Source organism: Ahaetulla prasina, chromosome 1 (assembly GCF_028640845.1).
Source record: "Ahaetulla prasina isolate Xishuangbanna chromosome 1, ASM2864084v1, whole genome shotgun sequence".
Lineage (NCBI taxonomy): Eukaryota > Metazoa > Chordata > Lepidosauria > Squamata > Colubridae > Ahaetulla > Ahaetulla prasina.
This window is the reverse complement of record NC_080539.1, coordinates 135,708,298-135,733,569: the sequence shown is the minus strand read 5'-3', so window position 1 is coordinate 135,733,569 and position 25,272 is coordinate 135,708,298. Positions and strand designations below refer to the sequence as shown.

General features: G+C 36.3%; 1 protein-coding gene across 1 annotated transcript in view; it reads left to right on the top strand.

The window, feature by feature from the left end:
- The window catches only part of ADGRB3 (adhesion G protein-coupled receptor B3), a 574,188-nt gene that overhangs the window by 512,796 nt on the left and 36,120 nt on the right, over positions 1–25,272 (top strand). Inside the window, exons 22-26 of the mRNA XM_058176574.1 lie at positions 3,123–3,189; positions 8,686–8,771; positions 13,252–13,350; positions 13,713–13,884; positions 22,241–22,336. Coding sequence (XP_058032557.1) covers positions 3,123–3,189; positions 8,686–8,771; positions 13,252–13,350; positions 13,713–13,884; positions 22,241–22,336 — 520 coding nt within the window. The remainder of the gene's footprint in view (positions 1–3,122; positions 3,190–8,685; positions 8,772–13,251; positions 13,351–13,712; positions 13,885–22,240; positions 22,337–25,272) is intronic.

Here is a 25,272-nt window from a genome sequence, read left to right as displayed (position 1 = left end):
CTAATGTGAGAGGCCAAAAAAGGGCAAGAGTAAACCATTGTGTAACTGGTGTAGCATTTGTTTCTTCCTGTCTTGTTGTTTCACAGGTTTGGGGTGGAAGGAAAAAGGCTTGACTGTTACGAAAACTATAAGTGGAACATTTTGGTCCCTTTGCACTCAGAGCAAAGATAATTGTGAATATGGAAAGAGGACTCATTCCATTACCTTATCAAATATAGATGAAGTTAAGACTGAAAGCATTAGAAGCCACTGATGAATAAACATCCACATCAGCTTCTGTAGCCTTGGATGAAAACAGCACTTATCTGGATATTTATTCATGTTCTGGGTTTTGGTAAAGGATCAGAAGCTTGTCAAAACTCTACCTTACATCAATTCTGGTCAAAAAAAATTTTTTTTTATTTTTTATTTACTTTTTAATTGAGGACTGAATCATTTCTTCAGGGCTAATCTGTTAAGTGGGTGGGTAGAGCTAAAGCAAGAAGTAGGATCACAACAACTCTTTTTAACTGTCTTTCTGACAGCTTTCTCTGCCTTTCTTCAAAGGATCAAGTTACAGAGAAGGGAGGAACAGCTTCTATCAGAGGCTGGAACTGACTTTTTCTAAAACGATTTTGAAATTAGGCTGGGAACTATATATAGTCCTAGCATTCCAGAAGGCAATGAATATACTTCTTTTAAAACAGGTGCTTGATATGTACTGCAATTGGATAGTGACTGCTTAGATAGTTTTTTTTCACATTGGGTTTGTCTGGGGTGGTTTTGTGGGAAATTGAGTGATGTTTCAGAGATTATGTTTTATACTGAGCTTTTAGATTGGACACCAAGCAAAGTTGGTTGAATTGTTGAGAAGGAAGGGAGGGAAAGGGAGGGAGAGAGAGAGAGAGAGAGAGAGAGAGAGAGAGAGAGAGATGGAGGGAAGTGACCTTAGTTCATTCACTCCTGCCAGAGATGAAAAACGACTTGATCCTCACCACATTTGCATCTGCTAAATGAAAGAATGACAGTTCCTGAAGTATGGGGGAGACGCAGTATCTCCCTAAAGGCCATTCAGTTTAAAGGGATTAACAGCTCCTTATTTTGTGAAGAGTGGTACATGCGCTCTGCGGAACTCACTAGCCTGATTTCATCACATTAATAACTTTAATTTAATGCCTTGGTGTCTTAAGTCAGGAAGTGTTCTGAATTGTAAATTATCATCAAAGAGCTATTTAAATATTTATATGGAATAAATTCAAGGCTACAGCCTTATATTTCAGATATACCTTTCTGGGATAACAACTGAGCGAATGCAGTGAGCTTTCTGAGCAAACATGGATAGGTTTGCTGTTAACTTACCAAATGTATTTAAGATTATATCCCTTGTTCTTTGGAAATGAAACACAGTTTTCTTCCTTTGTTTTTGGCCTCAATATTGTTCCCCCCTCCAAATGTAAAAGAGGTGGGGAATTATCCCAAACAAGTGAATGAATCTTGCACTGGAACTAGATCTCTCAATTTCCCAGCAACACAATCCTTGTTTCAGTGGATCAAGGGAAAGATTGGAAAGGATTGTAGGGTAAAAAAAAGAAGGCACGAGATCAGTTTGTGTGGCCTGCCTTTTCCTTGTGGTTATTCTCCTCAGTGTTTCCAACCTTGGTAATTCTAAGATGTGTGGACTTCAACTCCCAGAATTCTCCAGGCAGCATGGGGAGTTGAAGTCCGTACATCTTAGAGCAGTGGTTCTCAACCTTTAAAGTGCTGCGACCCCACGATGTGGCGACCCCTTTAATACAATTCCCCATGATGTGGTGACCCGAACCATAAAATTATTTTCGTTTTGAATTTATCGTGCCTGAAGCCGTATTGACTAGTGATCTGAACTGCTTGCGATTGCCTTGAGGACGGAAGCATTAAAGCGGAGACTCCTCCCCTATTAAGTTTATCTCGCCTGAAGCCAGATTAGGCTAGCGATTGGGAGTGATTGCAGCTGGCTTGAGAGGAAGACATCAGAGCAAGGATTTCTCTCTTTTTTAATTCATCGCGCCTGAAGCCGAATTTGGCTAGCGATTTGAAGAGCCTGCAGCTGGCTTGTGGAGTCAACCATTGGAGCACGATTCTTCGACTCACAAGTATACTTCCCATATTTCCGATGGTCTTAGGCGACCCCTGGCAAATTGTCATTCGACCCCCAACGGGGTCTCGACCCACAGGTTGAGAACCGCTGTCTTAGAGTCACCAAAGTTGAGAAACACTGCTTTAAAGTCTTCATTGGTTGAATCCCTTAAAAGATATTTTAATATATGGAGGATTAGCACTGGAAAAGGAATTTTAAAGGCTGTTTTTAAAAACCTGCCCATCCTACCCTTATAAAAGATTCTTTAAAAAAAACCCAGTATTTTCTTCAAACTGTAATACCTCGAAAATGGTACCACATAAAATAAAACAATGCCCCAGATTTCTTAAGACGTGCCAACAATATTTTGTAACAATATAAGTTCTATGGTTGTTTGGGCTGAACTGTATGGAAGCATTTAGCCTGGCTTAGTTGAACCTGAACTCAGATCTCGTTAGTACCTGGAAAGGAGCCCAACAAGAAAGTTGGAAAGTTGAAAACACATCCTGGAAGAAGGCAGTGGGAAATTACTTCTGTGAAATTGCATGGTTATGTTCACAAGATAACTCAAGACTGATCTCAAAAGTGACTGAAGTTGTAAGTGAATTGCATTTTTTCCAAGACTGAATACATTCTTGACTGCTGCTGCTTTAGCCAGTTTTAAAAGTGTTAAACATGATTCTGGAACAGTTATACTATGAACCAGAGAATGGTTTAGGTTATATACAGTTCAGCAAGCTTTCTCTTCTGTGCCATACCTTATCATTTGCTACAGTGTATGTCTCTCTTATAAATGAAATTCTGTATATTCCGTATTTCTAAAAAGAGTAGTGAAAATGGATTATTTTTTAAAGAAAAATACTGTTTTAAGATGTGCTAGCCTGAAAATGTAATAAATAATACTTGCTATATTTGATGAAAGCACCTTGAAATCAAGCAAAGTGGGAATCGGTGAAGCTTTGCACTGTATAAACATACAGATGCTACACCTTATTAATTTATATTAGTTCTTTTTTAACATTTCCAGTTGTTGGCTATCTCTTGAAGGTGGACTTCTCTATGCTTTTGTTGGACCTGCAGCTGCTGTTGTCCTGGTAAATATTTCTGACATTTTTAATAGTCATAAATAGATGAACAGTTAGAAAAAAAGAAATATGTACTGTATGCGTTTGTTACATGCTTTATGATGTTTGCCTCTTTTTATATATTTAATATGTGTGCGGTTTTATTTGTGAAATAGGATTGTGTACTATTTTTTCTGTATGAGATTAAAATCTATAAAAATATTAGAATAGTTAGAATAAGTATGACTTATTTATTGTATTATGAATCTACCTTGTGTTTATACCAAAGACTTTAATTACAAAAACAAACATTCCCCCCTTAATAAATTTCTGTCCATACCTTTCAGGGACGCGGTGGCTCAAGGGGCTAGGACGTTGAGTTTGTCGATCAAAAGGTCGGCAGCTCAGCGGTTCGAATCCCTAGTGCTGCCGTGTAACGGGGTGAGCTCCATTACTTGTCCCAGCTTCTGCCAACCTAGCAGTTTCGAAAGCATGTAAAAATGCAAGTAGAAAAAATAGGGACCACCTTGGTGGGAAGGTAACAGCGTTCCATGTGCCTTTGGCGTTGAGTCATGCCGGCCACATGACCACGGAGACGTCTTCGGACATGGCTCTTCGGCTTTGAAACGGAGATGAGCACCGCCCCCTAAAATAGGCAATAACTAGCACGTATGTGCGAGGGGAACCTTTACCTTTTTTAACCTTTCAGAACGTCTTTCCTCAGTCAGGTACCCCCCAAAACTATTAGACTTGAAATTCCATAATCCCCTGTCATCATGGGAATAAGGGAGATGAACTCTGAACTAGCCACTTTTGAATAGGAGCCTTGTACTTTTAATTAGTGAAAAAAAAACCTTCTATTTTATTTTGTTTATGACATAAACTTGATAATGAGACAATCTATTAAACTGTTCTTGTCCTCCAGATTCAACCAAACAAACCAGGTTTGCCCATTCCATCTGGAATGGAGGCCAGAGGGCAATTTATTCAAACAACAGTCATTTGCTTCACACTGTTGCGTTAGCATATATAAAGCTGTAAATAAGAGGCTTATTATGAAGCAATTCAATGCACAGAGAGAGTTTCAGCCACTCCTGAGCAAAGGGCAGTCTGAGCACAAATAGCAGTCTGTGAAAAGGTGACAGTTATCTCAGCAAAATCACCTAGTTTTCATGTGCTTAAATCTCCAAGTACACAGAGCAAAATGGTGAGTAATTGTGTGAGTACACCTTAGGCCATAGTCATTTCAGGGTTATGTTAAAATGCTGTTTGAATTGAGCTGACAAAATAGTACTGCTGACATTCCATCTCTGGGCTCCACCTAAAGATGCAGCTTCCTTGACATCTCTCATCCATGTTCAAGCTATATTTTCTCTTGGCAGAGATGCAGGAAAAGAGTAATAGTCTGCAGCCAGGGTTTTTAATGGGATGCCCAACTATCACTTCTTTGGGTACCAGTTACTTACATTAGACTGGCAACAAAAGGAGAATGTTAGCTTGGCAAGATCACCTCAAGCATATTTATCCAAAAGTCCTCTCACTGGATTTAATGAGGCTTCCCCTCTAGGAGAGAGGTTTGGATTTGCAGCCTGGCTTGAACCTAAAGTAAGAATTTGCCATGCCAAATGGGGTTCGTTTGCTTTAGTACAAAGGTCAGGCAGTGTAAGGTAACACCAAGCAAAATCATATGAGGTTATTTTCTAATTCCCACTCACACCCTCTATTTGCAATATTAAGCCCAGTGAGAAGATACCTAATTTTAAAAGCTCCCTCTCTTCACCTCTTTGTTTAATAGAATTTCTCCTTGCATGTGTTGCACATACTCACAACTCATTGCACACACAGCATATGTATCAGTACCCTGAATGTTTGAAATACAAATTTGCCTTCCATTTCTGCCAGTTGTTGAAATTAAATTGAATTGGTCCTGAAACACACATACACACGCACACACATACACACAGAGAGACAACTATTTGTATATATGTATATAATCACTTTATAATGCATCCACTCTTAAAGTATCTTCCTGACTACCTCAAACATTTGAACAATGTCAATAAGAAAAAATAATATGTGCCCTTACTTGCCCAAACTACTTTTACATTTTACTCACACATTTATAAAATCTTAAACTATACACTTTGTAGCATATTTGGGGGGGGGAGGGGACAAAGTATACCTATTATTTTAAAGAAGCAAATAAAAATGGTCTAGGTGACATGAATGGTATCAGTTTAGTCTACTCTGGTTACAAGCATTATTTTAAACTGGGACAAGCCTCTCCAGACAATTGAGTATATAAATGTACAAATAACACACTTGTAGCTGTGATAGATAGATAGATAGATAGATAGATAGATAGATAGATAGATAGATAGATAGATAGATAGATAGACAGACAGACAGACAGACAGACAGACAGACAGACAGACAGACAGACAGACAGACAGACAGACAGACAGACAGACAGACAAACATACTTTTCCATTCTCGTAGTTGTGCCTTAACCCATTGCCCTTTATTCTCTTTGTCACACTCTATCTGCTGGCACAACTTAATTTAATATATCTAAATTCAATAGAGATGTATATACATTGTAGAATATTAGAAGCTACATTGAAGATATCTTAATCATGATAAAGTTTATGGTTCTCAAAATGACCAAACAGATGTCAAGGGAAATCCAGAATTAGGACTCTTCCCTTCCCACTACTATTGAGAGTCATAGTTGCCTCTAAAGTCAGTGGTAATATCTAGTTCCAGATTATGATAAAGCCAGATTCGGCATTCTATGGGACTGGACCTTGAGGCATGTGTGACAGGTTTCCTGTGGTATGCTAAGGGGAAAGTAGGTGTGCTAAAACAGAAAGTGGGCATGTCCAGAATAAAAGCGCATTTCTCCACATCCATCTTCTACCATCTTATCTGATCTTTAAACTATTATCTTTAATTGTATCTTATTTATTAGATCAGTGGCAGTGAGTAGAGGATTGGAAATATTAGAAGAAGGGGGTACCAGGATACTCCTGTAAATGTGTTAACTTTCTCTCTCTCTCTTTCAAACTACATGACTTCATTTCATGAAGTGTTAGTGCCACTTTATAATGCCTTGGTAAGGCCACACTTGGAATATTGCATCCAGTTTTGGTCGCCACGATGTAAAAAAGATGTTGAGACTCTAGAAAGAGTGCAGAGAAGAGCAACAAAGATGATTAGGGGACTGGAGGCTAAAACATATGAAGAACGGTTGCAGGAACTGGGTATGTCTAGTTTAATAAAAAGAAGGACTAAGGGAGACATGATAGCAGTGTTCCAATATCTCAGGGGTTGCCACAAAGAAGAGGGAGTCGGGCTGTTCTCCAAAGCACCTGAGGGTAGAACAAGAAGCAATGGGTGGAAACTGATCAAAGAAAGAAGCAACTTAGAACTAAGGAGAAATTTCCTGACAGTTAGAACAATTAATAAGTGGAACGACTTGCCTGCAGAAGTTGTGAATGCTCCAACACTGGAAATTTTTAAGAAAATGTTGGATAACCATCTGACTGAGATGGTGTAGGGTTTCCTGCCTGGGCAGGGGGTTGGACTAGAAGGCCTCCAAGGTCCCTTCCAACTCTGTTGTTATATTATATTGTATTATATTTCAAACATCCTACTATAGACTAAATTGATATTTTAAATCCTACATGGTGTTATCCAATGATTATACATTTATTATGGCCATCAGCTTATTTTCAGTAGACAGTAAAAAATTTAAAAATAATTTTCTTCTTTTCACAGTTGTACAGAAGCTTATACAAACAAAGAAAATGGATAGACTCTTAGTGTAAGGCCAAAGTAAAAATACCACACTCTTCAATAAGGGTGTTACTTTTGTCATTGATACAGTCTCCTGTGTATAAAACTGTAATGTGGCAAGGAGTGTGAAGTGTCAGCATCTCAGTCATGCAACTGGCTCATAACGTTGTGCAAAGTAGGAGCTGTAAACTTTATGAGCACCCGTGAATTTTCAAAGATTTTAGATTTCTAAATTATTGAGATCTTTATGTATCCCAGCTGAATTAATGAAATCTTTATGAGATAAGGTCCAGTTAGAACGCAGCTGCACTGTATTAAATTTAACGGTCAGTCCGAAACAGATTGATTGTGATGTGTGAATCCAGTGAAATATATTGGAAACGTACTGGAAAGTTTTCTTGAACAATATATCTTTGGAAGAATAACTTAATATAACTCAGAAGAGGGTTCATGAAAATTGCTGATCTATGATGACGAAACAAAACAAAAACCCCTCAATAACTCAATAAACTATATTGGTTTAAAAATTAAAATTAGACTTCTGAACTCCTTGATAATCAAGCTTGAAGCTTAAATATAATATATATCTCAATCAGCCAGGATTCTTTTAACAAATCATCATTAGCTGTGAAATGGATTAGATGAGGTTTTGAGCTAAACTCTGCTTTACCTAATTAATCATTATAAGAATGTTGCTATAAATCCATCTTTCCTTTATAATTCCTCTAGCAATCGACACATAGTATCAGTGCATGATTTGATGACCCAAATGGCTGGAATCATGTCAGATACACATATGGAACCAGAATTTATTGTTTTTCCTTTGTTTAGAGACATGCATGCATTCTTTAAAGTATATTATCTTATTTCAGAGTGTAGCCTACAATTTCTATGTGTTTCTTGCCTTAAATCACAGGAAACTGCCAGCAATTTTGCAGAGAGAGAGGTTTCAAGGACATGCAAAACACTTGAAACCCTGGGATCTATGATTTTCCATTTATTCTCTAAACTCTTACTAAGTAGATAAACGTCAATTAACAGTGTAATTCTATATTTGTCTAAATAAAAGTAAATCAGAGTTAAACGGGATTCACTTTCCAGGTAATCTTTGCATGTGCAAAGGTTTGCAGAGTTAATGAATTTAATCTTATTCAGAAATTGTATTCCCGGTAGAATTATAATGTTATTAGACATCATTTTATCCCATTTGCTCCTAGAATCTGGAGATATTCAAGACTGAGTATTTCTCCTTTTTGCATGCAAAGCATGTGAACTGTGATCTTTCCTATCCTGTTCCCATAAAAATATATTGTAATTATAGTTTGTTGTCCAGTTTGAACCTAACAGTGCAAAACAGAATTCTACAGTGCTCAGTGTCTTATTGTTATATATATGTATATGTGTTATAGTTATGGGTGTACCCATTTATATCAAATGCTAATAGGAGGATACCACTGAGGACTAAACACATCTTGGATACTACAGGCAAAGATCACATTTATTGGCTGCTTTAGAGGGTGTGATATCTTTCTGGAATATCTAGTTCTCTCCAGAATGCAATCCTTGAGTCTCTTTGCTTTGTAAGAGTCACAGATGCTGAGATATAGGATCTAAATTGTTGTTCCTATTTCTTTAAATTTATACCAAATGTATTAAGGTTCGTGTTTCATTCAGTGTCATTAAAGGGGCAACTGTTACCTTTTTGTTCGTTTGTTTCATATTTAACAGGTCAACATGGTGATTGGCATCCTTGTGTTTAATAAACTAGTTTCCAGAGATGGAATCCTAGATAAAAAACTCAAACACAGAGCGGGGTAAGCAAAAGTTGGAATGTATCAATGATGTATTATTAAATTCTGTCTATCTATTGTTAGATTCACCACATGTATTTTTATTTAATTTCACTTTGAGCCTTTTTCGCTTAATTTAACTTCCAGTTCTATTCATCTCCAAATTGCAGTTATCTTATTTTTCCTGAGGCAATGTGACTGAGCAAGAGAAAAATAATAAAACACAAGTACAGTTGTATTAAGTTTAAAAAGAGAGGGTGGTGAATGCATGTCCACGCTTTGAAAATTTCCTTAGTTTTGTACAAGATGAATATTTAGAATTATATAATTTTGATTAGTGAAAAAAATCTATTTTTAGAAATGCCAGAAGCATTCTAAGATTTAAGTATTAGAACTGGGCCATTTGTGTGATTACTTATGGGTTATGAATCAAGAAAAATTAGACATGCTACCAAGCAAACAAGCTAAATATTAGTGTCTCTTGTTTTCTGCAGTTGTTGCATCTCCAAGGTGCAGGTGACATTGGGATTCAAAAGTCTGTTATATGAATATAAAAACTTATATTTATTCTCAGGAGTCCTTGGTATTCTCTAAGCTTGGTTGTTTTCTTGCAGATGTTTCATTGCCCAAACTAGGTATGATCAGTGCTAGTTCTAGTCCCAGTATTTGTTCTTATAAAAATGAGGAAAAGATGATTAGTCTAAATTTGACTCATATCATTTCTACATGCCCTCATTCTGTTTCATTCTTCTCTTCCCTCCTCGGTGAGATTCTGTGCTTTTAGCACTTAAGTAGAAGGATGAGTCTGCATTTTTCAGAGATTTTCATTCACATGAGATAATAGTGAGGAAATTTAGTCAATTTGCTCCCACACACACACACATTCCTTTATTGTTCCAAAATAGACAGAAAGCTTCAGGGGCAAAAAGCGGTGATGAAAAATGACTCGTCCACCTGCATTTACCAATTTCAGAATCTATGCATTTAAGCCAAAGCGTTTCTTCACACACAAATCACTAGAAGATGTGGTGAATATACCCAAGTCAGGTTTTCAGTACCAAAAATATTTCCACCCATAATGCTTTTTGGTGAGAGGGCATATCTACTCAAATGCTGTCTCACAAGAAAGTTATTGCAGCCTTCCTTTCCTATTAAGAAGAATGGATTGACCTATTCACACACACACACACACACACACACACACACACACACACACACACACTGGGCTGAGCTCAGATGTGATGAATTTGAATAGATGTCAAATTTTGTGTGTGTGACTATGTGCATGTTGTTCTTTTGGATTTTGGATTTTTCTCTGGTGTAATTGATAAAAATCTATAATGCTAGCTCCCATTTTTGTGATTTCCTTTAGATTTTCTCTATCTGAAAGGTTTTTGAGTATCACCAGTCCATTAATGCAATGCTGCATAAAACAACTTTATCCAGTCAAAATTAAGCCCTGTTAATCCCAATTTAATTTGGGAATATATGTTCTCAGGAGTAGACAGTTACTTATTTTATTTATTTATTTATTTTGTCACATAGTATATATGAGTGTAAGCATGAAATAAGTATACAGTATATAAGTATACATATAAGTATGAGTATGTAATAACTAAATTAATTGAATATATATTTTAATTGTCAATACAAAAATGAGACATACAAATGAGTAGAGCAAGAAGCCAGATTACTGTCAGTTACTTGTTCTGAAGGGGCTAGGCTCTAGCTTCATCATCTCTGCTCCTTTTTCTCTCAAAATACTTGATCAGCAATATTTATCATCTTTATAACTCCCCCGCCCCAAAGAACTAACTTTGGCTGGATCCTACTATGAGATGTTTTGTTATTGCTTAGGAATGCTTCTTTTGATATAGTTGCATTTTTTAAAGAATATTTATTAATCTGATAAGATAGCTTTGTGAATCCAGCCGGTCTTTCATAGCCGTCTAATAAAACTGCCACAGGATAATTGTTTTACAATTTGTGTGCATTTTAGTCTGTCAAATGAGGATAGTAGTTCAAAGTTTTGGAGAAGTGGTTTTATTCTCCATAAGTGAACACACACACACACACACACACACACACACACACACAGGTACACTCACAATCCTAATGTTAAAGTCTGCGAGGTGTAACTATGGAAGTTACCCTCTGAGAGCGCTGAATATAGGATTTCAAATTGCAAAGTAGGAAAATGTCCGGTTTGCTCCAGTGGTTAAGGCATCAGATTAAAAGTAGGAGACAGTGAGTTCAAGTCCTACCTTAATCATGAAAACCAACTGGGTGACTTTGTGCCGCTCGCCCACGTCCATAATGCAATGCACACATGAAGCCCCTGCGCACCCCACCCCGTTCGCCCCGCCCCCCTGCATGCTTGTACAATCTTCACGCATGCGCATACAACTCCCGCATGTGCCCCGCCTCCAATATATGCACAGGAGAGACCCGAAAACCAGCTGGCTGGTGGGAGGTGCACGTGCATGAGCGGTGGAGCTGAGCTGGGGTGACAGCTTGCATGCCCGCAGAGAGGGCTGTGTGTGCCACCTGTGGCACATGTGCCATAGGTTCGCCATCATGGCTATATACTCTTCGGATAGAAAGAACTTTACCTCTCTTTCAGAATTTTACCATCAGGATAAGAAAGAGAACAGGACAGTAATAATGTTGTAATATATTTCTATATTATTCTCACATGTTCTATTTTTCAATTCCTGAAGAGGGCTTTTCCAGGGGTTTCCCTCTCATCAAATTGAGAAATGGTTAAACTTCAGAATATTCTGAAATTGACAAGCTCTATGCTCATGGGCTTCCATACAGTCACCTCCTCTTTTGCATCACTTGATCAATGCTCCTGTAGCAGACAGGGTTATCTCTAATAGTAATAATAGTATAATGTTCATTATAATTCTTCTCCCATTTTTATTTTCCCAGCCATACATTTTTTTGAAAATTGTATATGAGTTTGAAAATTTTGCAAACATTTCAAAAATTCTGGATACATATATTTTGCTTTTTCAATCTATTTTTGTTAATATACAATTTGTTATATCCAGTAAGGGCACAGAGACACACAAACACATATGCTCATTTTGTGCACATTTTAAAGCTGTGAACCACACTGAATTTTTTGTAAAGAAACAGAATTTATATACAGATAGGTTCCATTCACTTGTAAGTTGAGACATATCAATTAGTGGATAGATATCGAATTATTGAAATTATTAACATTGATATAATCGATTTTCAACATATCACAGTGTAAGAATGTTTAGTCTACATCATCATGTTCCGTATACTGTCCAGACAATTTTTATTTTTTTGTCTTATATGCTTTTATGTAGCTTTGAACAAAAAGAAACCTAAAAATAAAAATATACCATTGTATAAGATTCTCATTTACCACAGCATGTTTATGTGTACAAAACAAATGAAAATCTGAATATTTTCCACTTTATTTGTGTGCTCTCTTTATTTGTATGATTTGTTCTAGAAATAAGCGATGCATTTTTTTTTAAAAAAAGTGTACGTTCTGCTTCAGAAGAACCTTTTTATGTACTTTCATCCTACGGCTTTAAAATAAAACTATCAAATTACTATAACTAAAGGGATTGGAAAGTGTAATATTTTATAAGTCAGTTGAAGAATTTTTTAAATGTTCTTTTGTCTTCAGTATGTAATAATAACTACTTTAGCTGGTTTTTAAAAAAAAAAAAACTTCTATCGTAGAAATAAATTAAGATGAATGGAAGGATGAAAATAGCCAGATAATGATTTTGTCATAAAAATAGTGAAAATAGACAGAAGCAGCTGCTAGGTGTTGCAATATAGAATCTGTACCAGTATATGTATAAATATATGTTAATCTTAATGCTTGTGTATTGTGTTTTATTAAATTTCTAGCCTGAATTAACACTTTCATTCATTTCAAACTCTATTCAGACCAGTATGAACTTAAATTCAGTGGAAACTTAAGAGGGGAAGCTGTTTCATATATTCCCATGATAGATTGACAGAACTGTACTCCTTCAGGGGCATGTTCCAATTTCAGTGGATATATGTGTAATGCATTTTTGCCCTCTCAATCTGCTCCATTACTCTTGTTAAGAGCAAATCCTTATTCTTCCAAATGGTCTGATTGGAGGGACCATTTTGTTGTTTGTCTTAACCTACCACATGCATGTTTCCTTCAGTGTGATCAATAGAACATTTATCTATGATGATTGGGACCGGACAGGCTTCAAACATTATCAAATGGAAGAATTAGACCTTGGATAAAATGAAGCCTTTCCCTCCCCCAATAGAATTAACGTGTTTTTGACGTGTAAATTTTTTAAATGTATGGTTTTTATATAGGCTTAAAATCAATTAGAGTGTTTCATCCTGAATAAGTCGACTTGCTATTTTTTTTCTTGCATGACATCATATTTGAAAAGCTAAATTTCAGCAGTGACCAAAAATTCAATATTTTGTTCTTTTTTGTGGGTGTTCTGTTTGTTTGCAGTCAGATGAGTGAGCCTCATAGCGGTTTGACGCTCAAATGTGCCAAGTGTGGAGTAGTTTCAACAACAGCTTTGTCAGCCACCACCGCCAGTAACGCCATGTTAGTCCTAATCATTTACATCTTCTTGTTACAAATCTTATGCAGTGCATGTGACAAAAAAATTGCTACAGTGATGAAAGTTTAAAACTGCTAATATTGAATATAATTAATTGTTTTTTAAAAAAAGGAAAAGGAAAAATGGCAACTGCACCTTATAATTCAACTGGGTAATATTTTACAATGTCAAGCTTTTCTATAATTATATAATGTCATGGGTTTTCATATTAAAAAAATGTTGCCATCCTTAAATAAGATTTATATATTTGGATATGCCTGTCTCTCTAAAGTTGGCTTGTTTTTGTTGTTTCAATAGTCCTACAATCTTCTTGTCATTGTTTTCTTTCCCCTCTGCCCCTAATTAGGGCATCGCTGTGGAGTTCCTGTGTTGTTCTACCTCTCCTGGCTCTCACTTGGATGTCTGCAGTTCTGGCAATGACTGACAAGCGATCCATTTTATTTCAGATACTCTTTGCTGTATTTGATTCATTGCAAGGGTTGGTCATTGTCATGGTTCACTGCATTCTCCGAAGGGAGGTAAGAAACCACTTCCTGGTGTTGTCTTTCAAATCTTCTATCGCTATGAAATTTTACAACAACCCAGAATGCTTCCTGAGCCATGGCACAGTAGTTAGGATGCAGTATTGCAGGCTAACTTGCTGCTCACTGCCAGGAGTTCGATTCTGACCAGCTCAAGGTTGACTCAGCCTTCCTTCTTTCTGAGGTTGGTAAAATGAGGACCTAGATTGTTGGGGTGGGGGTGGGCAATATGCTGACTCTGTAAACCGCTGTAAAGCACTGTGAAGCGGTATATAGGTGCTATTCCTAAACATCTGACTTGGATCAACCAATCTAACTATCCTTGAAATGAAGGCTTCAGTCCCACATAAGAGGTCAAGACTGTAACTCTTGTTGTACTCAGTGTTGATCCACAATGAGCAATAACAGAACTATGATAGCAGAAAAACTACACCACCTGTAGTTTATTTGCTAACACATGTCAGCCTCTCATAGCCCAAAGTGTTGTCCTCACTGAAAGTGGTGCAGGTTATTTGCAAATGGGTTGGTTTTACTCTTCCAAGCTTTTGCTGGGAACAGGCAGCTCTGTCTCCAGAGACACTGTTCATTTCCAGCTGACCGTGCATACATTAGATCACATTTTCTGCTTTCATGAGTAAATCTTGAAGAGTGTACTGGGTTGTTGGGTTTTTTTGCTTCTCAATTCAAGGAGTCACTTATTCTATCTTGAATTCAGTGTGGCTTCTCCTAAAGTAGTTTGGGTTTTCCTGTTTCTTGGCCCACTGAGAGACCATTCCATAAACAGAAAGAACAAAAAAAACCACAGTCACAAGATAAATGGGAAAAAAATGGGGTTTGGCCCACCTCATCTCCAAGTCATACAGAACCCCTGTCTTTATAGCCCACCATGTAGCCTTTCATTCTGGGAATTAAAGGACAAATAGCTGCAGGTGGTTGAGTGAAAAAACAGTCTTCCACATGCTCAATAGTCTACCATTGAGAGGTAGTGGTGGTAAAAGAGGAGGCATCAAGATACCTCTGGCAGCCACACTGGTTTTGGTCCTTACATTCATGCTTGAACCCTTTGGGCCAGCTTCAGCTTGCCATGGCAATGCATTGTCTATTAGATGGACGCTACTTTGTTCTGAGAAAATAAATAGTAGGGCAAGACTATTTATAGTAGTATACTCTACTACTATATTTCAATAAGCAGAAGATGGATTGGTAGATAGTTGGCAGTTCTTTGGAAGACTGATAATAGAGATTCAAGTATTTCTAACTCCCAATAAGTTATCAATAAATATTTCCACTGTCAGTGTATTAGATCTATAAAAAGATTATAAACTATAAAAAGACTATAAAAAAGCGGTCCTATGCATGAATCAGGTTCCATCGGGTATAAGAAACTGTACCTGATGGAAACTAATTCTTAGGTTGAGCCTATGACCAGGAGCACCTAGGTTCTGAATTCTAAATATATAAAAATCTCATTTGCTACCATTTTAATTTTGAGTCTGATGAATAAACTTAAATTTCTTGTTTTTTTAAAAAAGGGAAATAGATTTGTCAGACCTGTAATTTGTCTATTGGTCCTAACAAGACTGTGTTTTCAATTCGTATCAAAGAAAACCAAGTGGGCTCAAAATTTTGAATAGCATGATGAATAACTTCAATTTCTATGTATGGTTTCAAACCCAATCCCCATTGGGTGACTATAAGTTTAGAACTTTTGCTGCCCTATTTATACTTCTGTCAGCCACAGCCAGCATCAGAGCCATCAGAGATTATGGGAGTTATAGTCCAGAACAACTGAAAAGCATCTGGTTGACAAAACTCTCGAATGTTGCCACTATTTAACACAAATACTCTGAAGCAGATGATAGGGACTGCTTCTCAATTTGCCTGCCCACATGGAAGGGTGCTATAAAAAATGTAAGATGCAATATATTTAATCTTATATTAACCATGTTTAACATGCACCTTTTTATATACATGAATTAAAAAGTCTACCATGCCATGTTTTGGCACTAGGTAACTTTCTATCTGGAAAATAATTCATAATGTGAGGAAGACTAAAGTGTTTTTGCTTTGAAGGAGTTCCCCAATGTATTGATTTCAGATTTTATGCATTCAGGACTTTAATTAGGCTTCTTTCCCCTCTAAAAAGGTACACAAGTTCCGAAGGGCTTTATTTAGATAGTTTAGATAGATAAAATTTTAGTAAAATTTTAAAACAAACCTATATTGTTGGATTTATTTATTAGAATTTGTCAAACAAAAGTGAGAACAAGAATAAAAGAATAAAAATACAATGACAGGGACGATAGGCATGCTAGTGCAGTTATGCATGCCCCCTCTGCCGACCACTTAAGTATGATGTAAGGTCGAAGGAAGTCAATTTGTGACTGAAACTGTGAAAATTTGTAGCTGAAACAACTGAATCAGGAGAGCATTCCAGACTTTGACAACTCTATTACAGAAATCATATTTTTTACAGTCAAATTTAGAATGATATACATTGAGTTTAAAGCGGTTGTTAGCACACATATTATTGCGATTAAAACAAAAAAAGGCATTTACAGGTAAAAAAATCACTATATATAATTTTGTATGCAATCCCTAGGTCTGACCACATGCGACGCAGTTCTTAGTTATCCAAACCAAGGATTTCGAGCCTAGTTGCATAGGGAATTCTATTGGGTACAGATTCGACATGTTCCACTAGCAGAAGAGTGCAAGACTTTTCTCATGAAATACTTCTGAACCCGCTCAATTGTACTGATGTCAGATATATGGTGGGGATTCCAAACAGTTGAACAATACTCTAAGATTGGTCTAGCATAAATTTTATAAGCTCTAATTAGAAAAACAATGTTTCCAGAAAAAAATTGCACAAAATTAAATTTACAACTCTTAATGCTTTTTTAGCAATGCTGTTACAGTGAACTTTGGAGCATAGATCGTCAGAGATAAGTACATCTAGGTCCTTGACAAAGTGAGGGTCATCAGCTAGTTCAACACCACCTAGCTTACACTTGACATTCTGATTACGTTTACCAATATGTAAGACAGAGCACTTAGTGATCGAAATTTGAAGTTGCCAAATAGATGACCATTCAGACAGATAGTCAAGATCACTTTGCAAAACAACAGATTTATCTGTAGTATTGAATAATTTTATGTCATCAACAAAAAGGACGCAATTGCTTTTAAGTTGATCACATAAATCATTGATATAGAGCAAGAAAAGTGTGGGACCTAAGACGCTGCCTTGTGGAACACCACTGTTAACTGGTGCAGGAGTAGACAGCGAGTTCCCTATTTTGACTTTCTGCACTCTATTGGACAGGAAAGCAGCAATCACTTAAATTAATGGATAATGCACTGCATATCTCATCCCTGTCATTTATCCATCTGAGATACGGAATCTGCCTCTAATAGGCAAAACAATAAATCTGAATATCAAATGACTTGTCATAGATAATGTCAAATCTTAGAGTAAAAATCACAGCGGTTTTGTTCTGTCACTGCAACAATATAACACAGAGAAAGCATCAAAAACATCATTGATCATCTATTTCCAGTCTAAATTTTATCTCCAGCAAAAAATAGCCTAGCGGTAGCAAGGTCAAATTGAGACTGCTCATGCTCTGCCTTGCCATCTCCAACGTCTGTGCTTTGCTTCTAAAGCTATACATCTGGAGAAGAAATATGTCTGCTTCATTTGTGATAACCTTGCAAAAATCAGCTCAATCCTTTGGCTAAAGTTCACAAGGGAAATCACTCTCCTTTCTTGTCCCTCATACTCTGTCATATGACAGTGCCTTCCCTGGAATCACTTGATAGCTTTCAAAAAGTCTCTTACTTGAGGTTCTTTGCGTGTTCTGCCTTCCTTCCGAAACTCCATTCCAAAAACCTTACACCTATATTTATTTCCTTCTCTTCAGAGCCCTCTCTAATTGGCTTAGCAGTCCTAACACCCAACTAAGAGAAAAATTATATTTCATGAAGTTGCATGCCCATATAATTTTATTCCCTGTATTGCAATTCTCTAATTCCATCATTGCCTGTGCTAAATGGGAGTCATGCAATAATATCTGGACATTCACACATCCCTATTTTTTTTATATCCCACTATGGAAAGAGATCTACCTTGTTCTTCCAATTGTTATTACAAAATAAAATAAGAGACATTTCATACAGGGTTGAATAAACTGATGGTATTGTACAATATTGATGTGATAGCTGTAGTGATGGCAATCTGTCATTTGAACGATACGTGGATGAGAAATGGAGATCTAAAATAATGAAGGACTTACATTTAATTCATCCCAAGATAGCTTGAATCCAATATATATGCCAAGACCTAATCCAATATAGAGTGAACCCAGTATTATAATATAAATGTAGCTATACATTTAGATTTAAAATTTTATTTGCAATCATAGGTTTTAGCAAAAAGTAGCTTGATATAGCCCAAGGTAAAGGGGTAACATGGTCACTAACTCAATAATAAAATTATCCAGACATAATAAATAATGAATGAAAGGTAGTGACAGGAAGCACAATAGAAAAATAGTAACCAATCCCCAATTTATATAGCTCTATTCAATTTATTATATAGCTTTATTGAGAAGGGGACTATATTCCATGATATGCAAGTGAATGTTCATACCTGATAAACCAGCAATTATAGTTAAATGTGATTATTTCTTAAGTTCACAATACAGTTCAGAATTTTGGCTGAATATTTGGAAATTAATGAGAAAGTTCTTAAAATCAGAATTCCTGATTTACCTGATACAATAAACAAATAACTTTCCAGAATTTTCCCTTGTTAAGCGGATATGAGAGGGAACTTAGAATTCCAAACTTCACACATATTTTCTTTCAGTTATACATATAGAGTAAACTTTGGCCATGTGTGGTACATGTCTGCTAAAGGAAGAGAAAAATCAAATGCCTAACTATTCCATGCCCCAAACCTAATTTGACTTGTCGTATCCTAATGTTTGGTGATAAAGGGAGATGCTCTTTATTGTCTGCCGTTTTATTTCTTTTAATTATGCTTAGCATCCAACTGTGCCACCTCCTCCTCCCCACACCTTAAGTGTCTAAATGTCATGGACTTTTTTTTCTCAAACGGACATGGGAAGAGAGAAGGCAACTTTTAAGAGGAGCTTTGAATTGGTTACTGTTGCCAAGGAAACCACTTCCCTGGTATCCGCACGTTCAACACATCTCTCTCTCTCTCTCTCTCTCTCTCTCTCTCTCTCTCTCTCTCTCTCTCTCTCTCTCTCTCTCTCTCTCTCTCTCTCCCCCCACCCCTTTCGTTCTGAAACAATCATGCAGCTTCATGTCATCTTGGGAGAGAGGGAGGGAGACAGAAAAAGGGCCAAATAGGATGGCCACATTTTCACTGAATGTGGGTGGGATAAATTTCAAGACAAAATTGATGATGCGCCATTCTTCTATAAACACCCAGAGTATTGCAGATGGCTGGATCCTGGTATCTGGCCAATAAAGAGACAGACAGTCAAAATTATGCTCTCCCTTCATCCCCAGCATCATTTTAATTTCCAGTTTGGGGGTTACTGGGCTGTTCACTGCAGTTAGAATAGAATAGAATAGAATAGAATAGAATAGAATAGAATAGAATAGAATAGAATAGAATAGAATAGAATTTTTTATTGGCCAAGTGTGATTGGACACACAAGGAATTTGTCTTGGTGCATATGCTCTCAGTGTACATAAAAGAAAAGATACATTCATCAAGGTACAACATTTACAACACAATTGATGGTCAGTATATCAATATAAATCATAAGGATTGCCAGCAACAAAGTTACAGTCATACAGTCATACAGTCATAAGTGGAAAGAGATTGGTGATGGGAACTATGAGAAGATTAATAGTAGTGCAGATTCAGTAAATAGTCTGACAGTGTTGATGGAATTATTTGTTTAGCAGAGTGATGGCCTTCACTAGCTTAGAATGCCTTTGACCAATCTTGGTTAGCTCGCCTCTCCAGAAAAAAAAATGGATTTGATTATTATTATTAATATTCATATTACTGTACATGAGCCATTAAAGCAGGGTCTACAGACCACAAAAAAAACCTCATCATTTTTGGTGCAGCTTTTATACAGGATCTTTGGAGCCCTTTCTGCTTTTCTTCTTTTTTTTTTCCCTTTCCACTTTCCAAAAGATTGGTCAAGCATGGGGATCAAAATCATTGTTTCTCTCCCCTAGTAGTGGATGGTGAGAAAGATAGAGCTTGTCTATGAAAACAATGCTGTGGACAAAAGCCCTGGTAATATTTCTGCACATTTGACTAGTCAGAGATAACGGCTTCTTTCATCAGGCTGTAGCTGAATATATATTATTGTTATAAGCAGCTCAAAAATGATCCTCTTCCTGCAAGTGAGATAAAGCAAATTTGCTTTGCCATCTCAACTGATGCTGCTAGTCCATGACATTTTACAGCTGAAATTTACTGCCAAAATTCATGTGAGATGGAATTACATTGCTTATGTGTGTCACTAAAATGTGAAAGGAAAGATTTGTACAGTAGCCATTTCAGTCATAGACACAAGTCTGCATGTTTTAACTTTCGATGGATTAAGTCCTAGTGAGTTTTCTTCAAACTGGTGCCATTTATCCAGAGATGTTGAGAATTCTGGAATTTGGATGTAAACACAACTGGAGTGCTTGTAGTTCCATCTGTTACGTGATTAGCAAAAATAAACCCCACTGAGAAAATAATTATGCATTGTTCTCCAGAACAAAGCCATGGAGTATGGAGATTAGATTGTTGGAGTAAAAAAAAAAAAAGAGGAAATGTGATAACTAAGGAATTTTGGTGGGCAAATAATACAATGCGAGGAAACCAAAATCCATTTTTAATGACATTTTATTTGTTTTGATTATTGTAGTTGCTTTTACACTGGTTCAATTATCTTAAGTGGCTCACAGCAGCAACATAAAACAAAATAAACCCTTATAAATAAATAAACAAACAAACAAACAAATAAATTAAAGCTTTATAAATGGAAATATTTAATAATTGCTAATAAGTTAAATATTCATAATATTCTGATCACAAACCATTACACCATATATCCTCAGAACTTAAAAGTAACCATCCACCAAGGTACCTCTGTCAATTTAGCCCTTGGTACCCGAATGGTGTTTGAAAACCTTCAAATATGCCCAGAGTGAGGGTGCAGATCTTATGTTTGATAGGACAGCATAAAAAGAGGGCGCTTTGGCAGAGATTTCTTCTCTCTGATTGCCTCTCATTGTAATTCACGAGGAGTAGACACTCTCAGCAAGCAGTTTTTACAAGCATGCCTTAGGTGGACAGCTTCTGTTTAGAGTTGGCAGTCTCTCAGATAGCCAGGTCCTAAGCAATATAAGATGGAAAGGTAATTCGGAGCATCTCAACTGCACCCAGAAAACTTTTGGGTCACAGTTTCAACTTGCTAGACTAACAGGAGCTATGAGTTCAAGAGCACCCTCAAATTTTACAACTGCTCTTTCTGGGGGATCAAACATTGTCCTCTGTTAAAGATGGTGGTGTCCCACAATTAGCCAGTTTCTGAACCCACAAGTACACATCATGCTAAGATTTACCCCTAACCTGTTCCTCTCCATCCAGATCCTTACAGCCTCTAGACACTGGGATTAGATTACTGCCATAGCTCCCTGATAATCTGTGGTATAGATTGACCAGCTGAGTATCACAAATTAACATGGCTGGGATATTTTTATAAGTTACACCACAGACCTAGGCACGATATATTGTTTAGAATTTATCTGAATATTTTTTTTTCCAGATAGAATCACTCAGGTAGCTTTTTTCCTCAAAAGACCATTATAGTGCTATAGTATTTGTTTTTCTATATTGGTGTCGGTTTTGGCAGTACTGTTAGTACTTAAGAGTTGTCAGGTAAAGGATGCAGATCCATATTTATGGAAAGAAACATGTTGGATTTCTTCCCATTAATTGTCTAAGTGGCCTTTACTATTATGCTCATTAAGGTTGGATGCATTTATTGTTCTAATCGAGGAAGTCATAAAAATAGCTTTGGCATATGAACAAAAGATCTGTGACTTTAGTCCAATTCCTTTTTCCCTAGGAATAAGTCTCACTGGGACATTCTTTTGAAGAGCTATTCACAGGCCTGTGCTAGTCCAATTTAAATATTTGCTTTAATTTGCTTACTGCGGTTGTACAATTATCATAATGTCACTACAAACATCATTTGAAACCAAATGAGAAAATAATGATGAATCAAGAATTTGTTTATTACAGCTTTAATAATTTGTCTATAATTTTTAAGTATATTAAATAACTGTTATATCTTGCCAGGTTCAAGATGCATTTAGATGTCGTTTGAGAAACTGCCAAGATCCAATCAATGCAGATTCATCAAGTTCATTTCCTAATGGACATGCTCAAATCATGGTTAGTTTATATTTATCCTTGACTACTATTTGCAGACATAGTGTGTATCGGTGCTAACATGTCTGGTTGTAAAACTCTTGATGACCACTAGATGCCAGTAAAGAGCATGTTATCTATCTCTTGTTTCCATCTAGTGGTGGAAAATCTTCACACCATGCCCCGTATTCAGAATCATAAAATATTCAGTAATTTCAGCATTGAAATAGAAAGTAAAATAGTACATAATATAATTACTTTTAATTTATTTCTTAATACATAGATGTGCATTACAGAAATCTATAAGTTCTGGACATTTTATTGTCTTTTTAACTGTTTTGCTTTATTTTAATTACATAAGCCAACCAAAGCCATTGGAGAGTTTGGTGGCCTTCTAAATCTAATATAAAAAAACAAATATGAGTCATTTTTCTGATGCATTTCAGTTCTACTGTATTTTCCTGCATGCAAAAGAGGCTATCAAAGGGAAAACTCTTAGGTCATTTGTAAGAATGAAGATGATGACTATGAATAGTGATGATGATGATGATGGTATAACATATTCATATTCATTCAAGATGTTAAGTGTGTTTCGTTTGCATTATTATTATAAAATGGCTCCAAATTATAATCCTGCTAATTGCAAACTGACCCTTTATGTTGTATTAATTATTATGCCAGATGCTTTCTTAACAGGATTTCCTTAACAGGGTGTCAATTGTTCTACATTTTTCTTTTAGCTATCTTGAATATATTTGTGATAGGAAAAGTGGCATATAATTTGAAATGAAAAAGAATAAATAAATACATGAGAGTGAAAGAAAAGATTTCATGGTCACTTTCTAGCCCTCACATTAAAATTACTATAGTGGTGTGTGTGATTGTGTGTGTGTGTGTGTGTGTGTAAAATTACAAATAAATCCATATACTTCCTAGTATAACTTGAAAGGATTTGCTTATTCTTACCACAGAAATGCCACATACTCCACTATATTTAAGGTACAAGTAGTCTTTGACTTACAATCACAGTTGAGCTCAAACTTTCTGTTGCTAAGCGAGACAGTTTTGCCCCATTTTATGACCGTTCTTGCCACAGTTAAGTGAATCACTGCAGAGGTTAAGTTAGCCACATAGTTGTTAAGTGAATCGGGCTTCTCCATTGACTTTGTTGTCAGAAGGTCGCCAAAGCAGATCACGGGACCCAAGGAAATTGTAACCGTCATAAATATGAACCAATTGTAAGCATGCAAATTTTGATCACATGGCCATGGGGATGTTGCAATGATTGTAAGTGTGAAAAACGGTCTTAAATCACATTTTTCAGTGCTGTTGTAAGTTTGAATGGTCACTAAACAAACTGTTGTACATCAAGGACCACCTGTACTTACATGTTAAGAAACAACTCATATACACCAAACTAATTGACCAGCTTAGCCAAATGTTCAGTTGAACATTTCTCCCATACTTGTTTCCTACCTCCCAAAATGGTACAAGAACTACCGCCCTGAGTCCTTCGGGAGATAGGGCGGTATATAAATATGATTAAATAAATAAATAAATAAATAAATAATCCGTAGGCAGAGAGGACCATTTCTCTAAAATGTAGCTGTTTCTGTGGGCTAAAAACAAAGTGACCGTTAAAGTGACCGCTCATTTAAACTCAAGCTTTTCTGAGGTATATATATTGTGCAGTGATCATAAAGTGCATTTTAGAACTTGTATCATAATCATTGCAAGGGACACATTTACAAATGAGTCTTTCTATAATCTCCAGTACTCTTCTGTATTCCATATTGGGCAAATTGGTTTGACTAAGCTGTGTGCACTACGAACTCACTATTTCTACACTACCTGTTGGGAAGTTGCTGTGAAAGAGAACTGGAAAAAAAAGTCACCTTTCATTAAAAACAAAAAACAAAAAAACATGCACTGAAGAGGTTAATAAAACCATGATTTAAAAATGTTTGTGAATTTATCTCTGCAGTGCTATGCAGGTGAAAAGCAATGTGTGGATGAAATGTTATTATGTGGGAAAAACCTAATTAGCCAATATCAATATCAAATCTGAAAATTTAATAAAGGTGATTCTTCTGTGTGAGCAAATACAGAATTACAAAGGATCATCACATGAAAGTCTTTTTTTTTAATGATGGTCCTAGCCACAACATGCCTTGTGCTGAATTTCTGTACTGGTGCTAAATGTTTCTTTGCCATATCTCTTATGTCTGAAATAAATAGGAATCATCCTTTCAACGGGTTGTAGAAGATAGGAACATTAAGTAAAATGAACACATTGGTTAAATAACAAATAGATGGACATCCCAATATTAAATTTGAATAAATACCATCGTAATATAAGGAATTGGTCAGCAGATTTCCTAAACTTTCTGTCATCCCATGCCAGACAGTGCATCCAATGGAGTTGTTATCACTTTAAGGGGTTTTTGTGTGTGTGTCAGTCCAGGAAGGTTTGAACAAGCGTCCCTCTGTGACTGAAGCTTCTTACATGTTTCATGAATATATCCCAAATACCCAAGCTTTAATTTAAGCATCCTCCAAAATCCAAGCATGCATGGAAGACTTATGTTCTGCATTTTGTACTGTAATTATATATGATGTATAATAAGCAAGTGTTAGATTTATATGCGTTACATTGTGGCAATGTAGATCTTTTAATGGTTTAAAGTAATTTATAATAATAATAATCATAATCATAAATTAATTTAATTTGTTCTATTCTTGCTTTGGGTTTTAGTAATAAATAGTAGATAAATTTTTACAAATAAAGAAATCATTAATAAAACAATAGATTGTATCCCACACTGTCCATCTATGAGTGGGATAAACACTTCTTGGCAATGAGAATTCTCCTTCCACTCTCAATATTTCTGCATGCTCCTCAGGTAATTTCTAGAGATTTGGGGAAACCTCTGGAACGGGGTCCCCAACCTTGGCAGCTT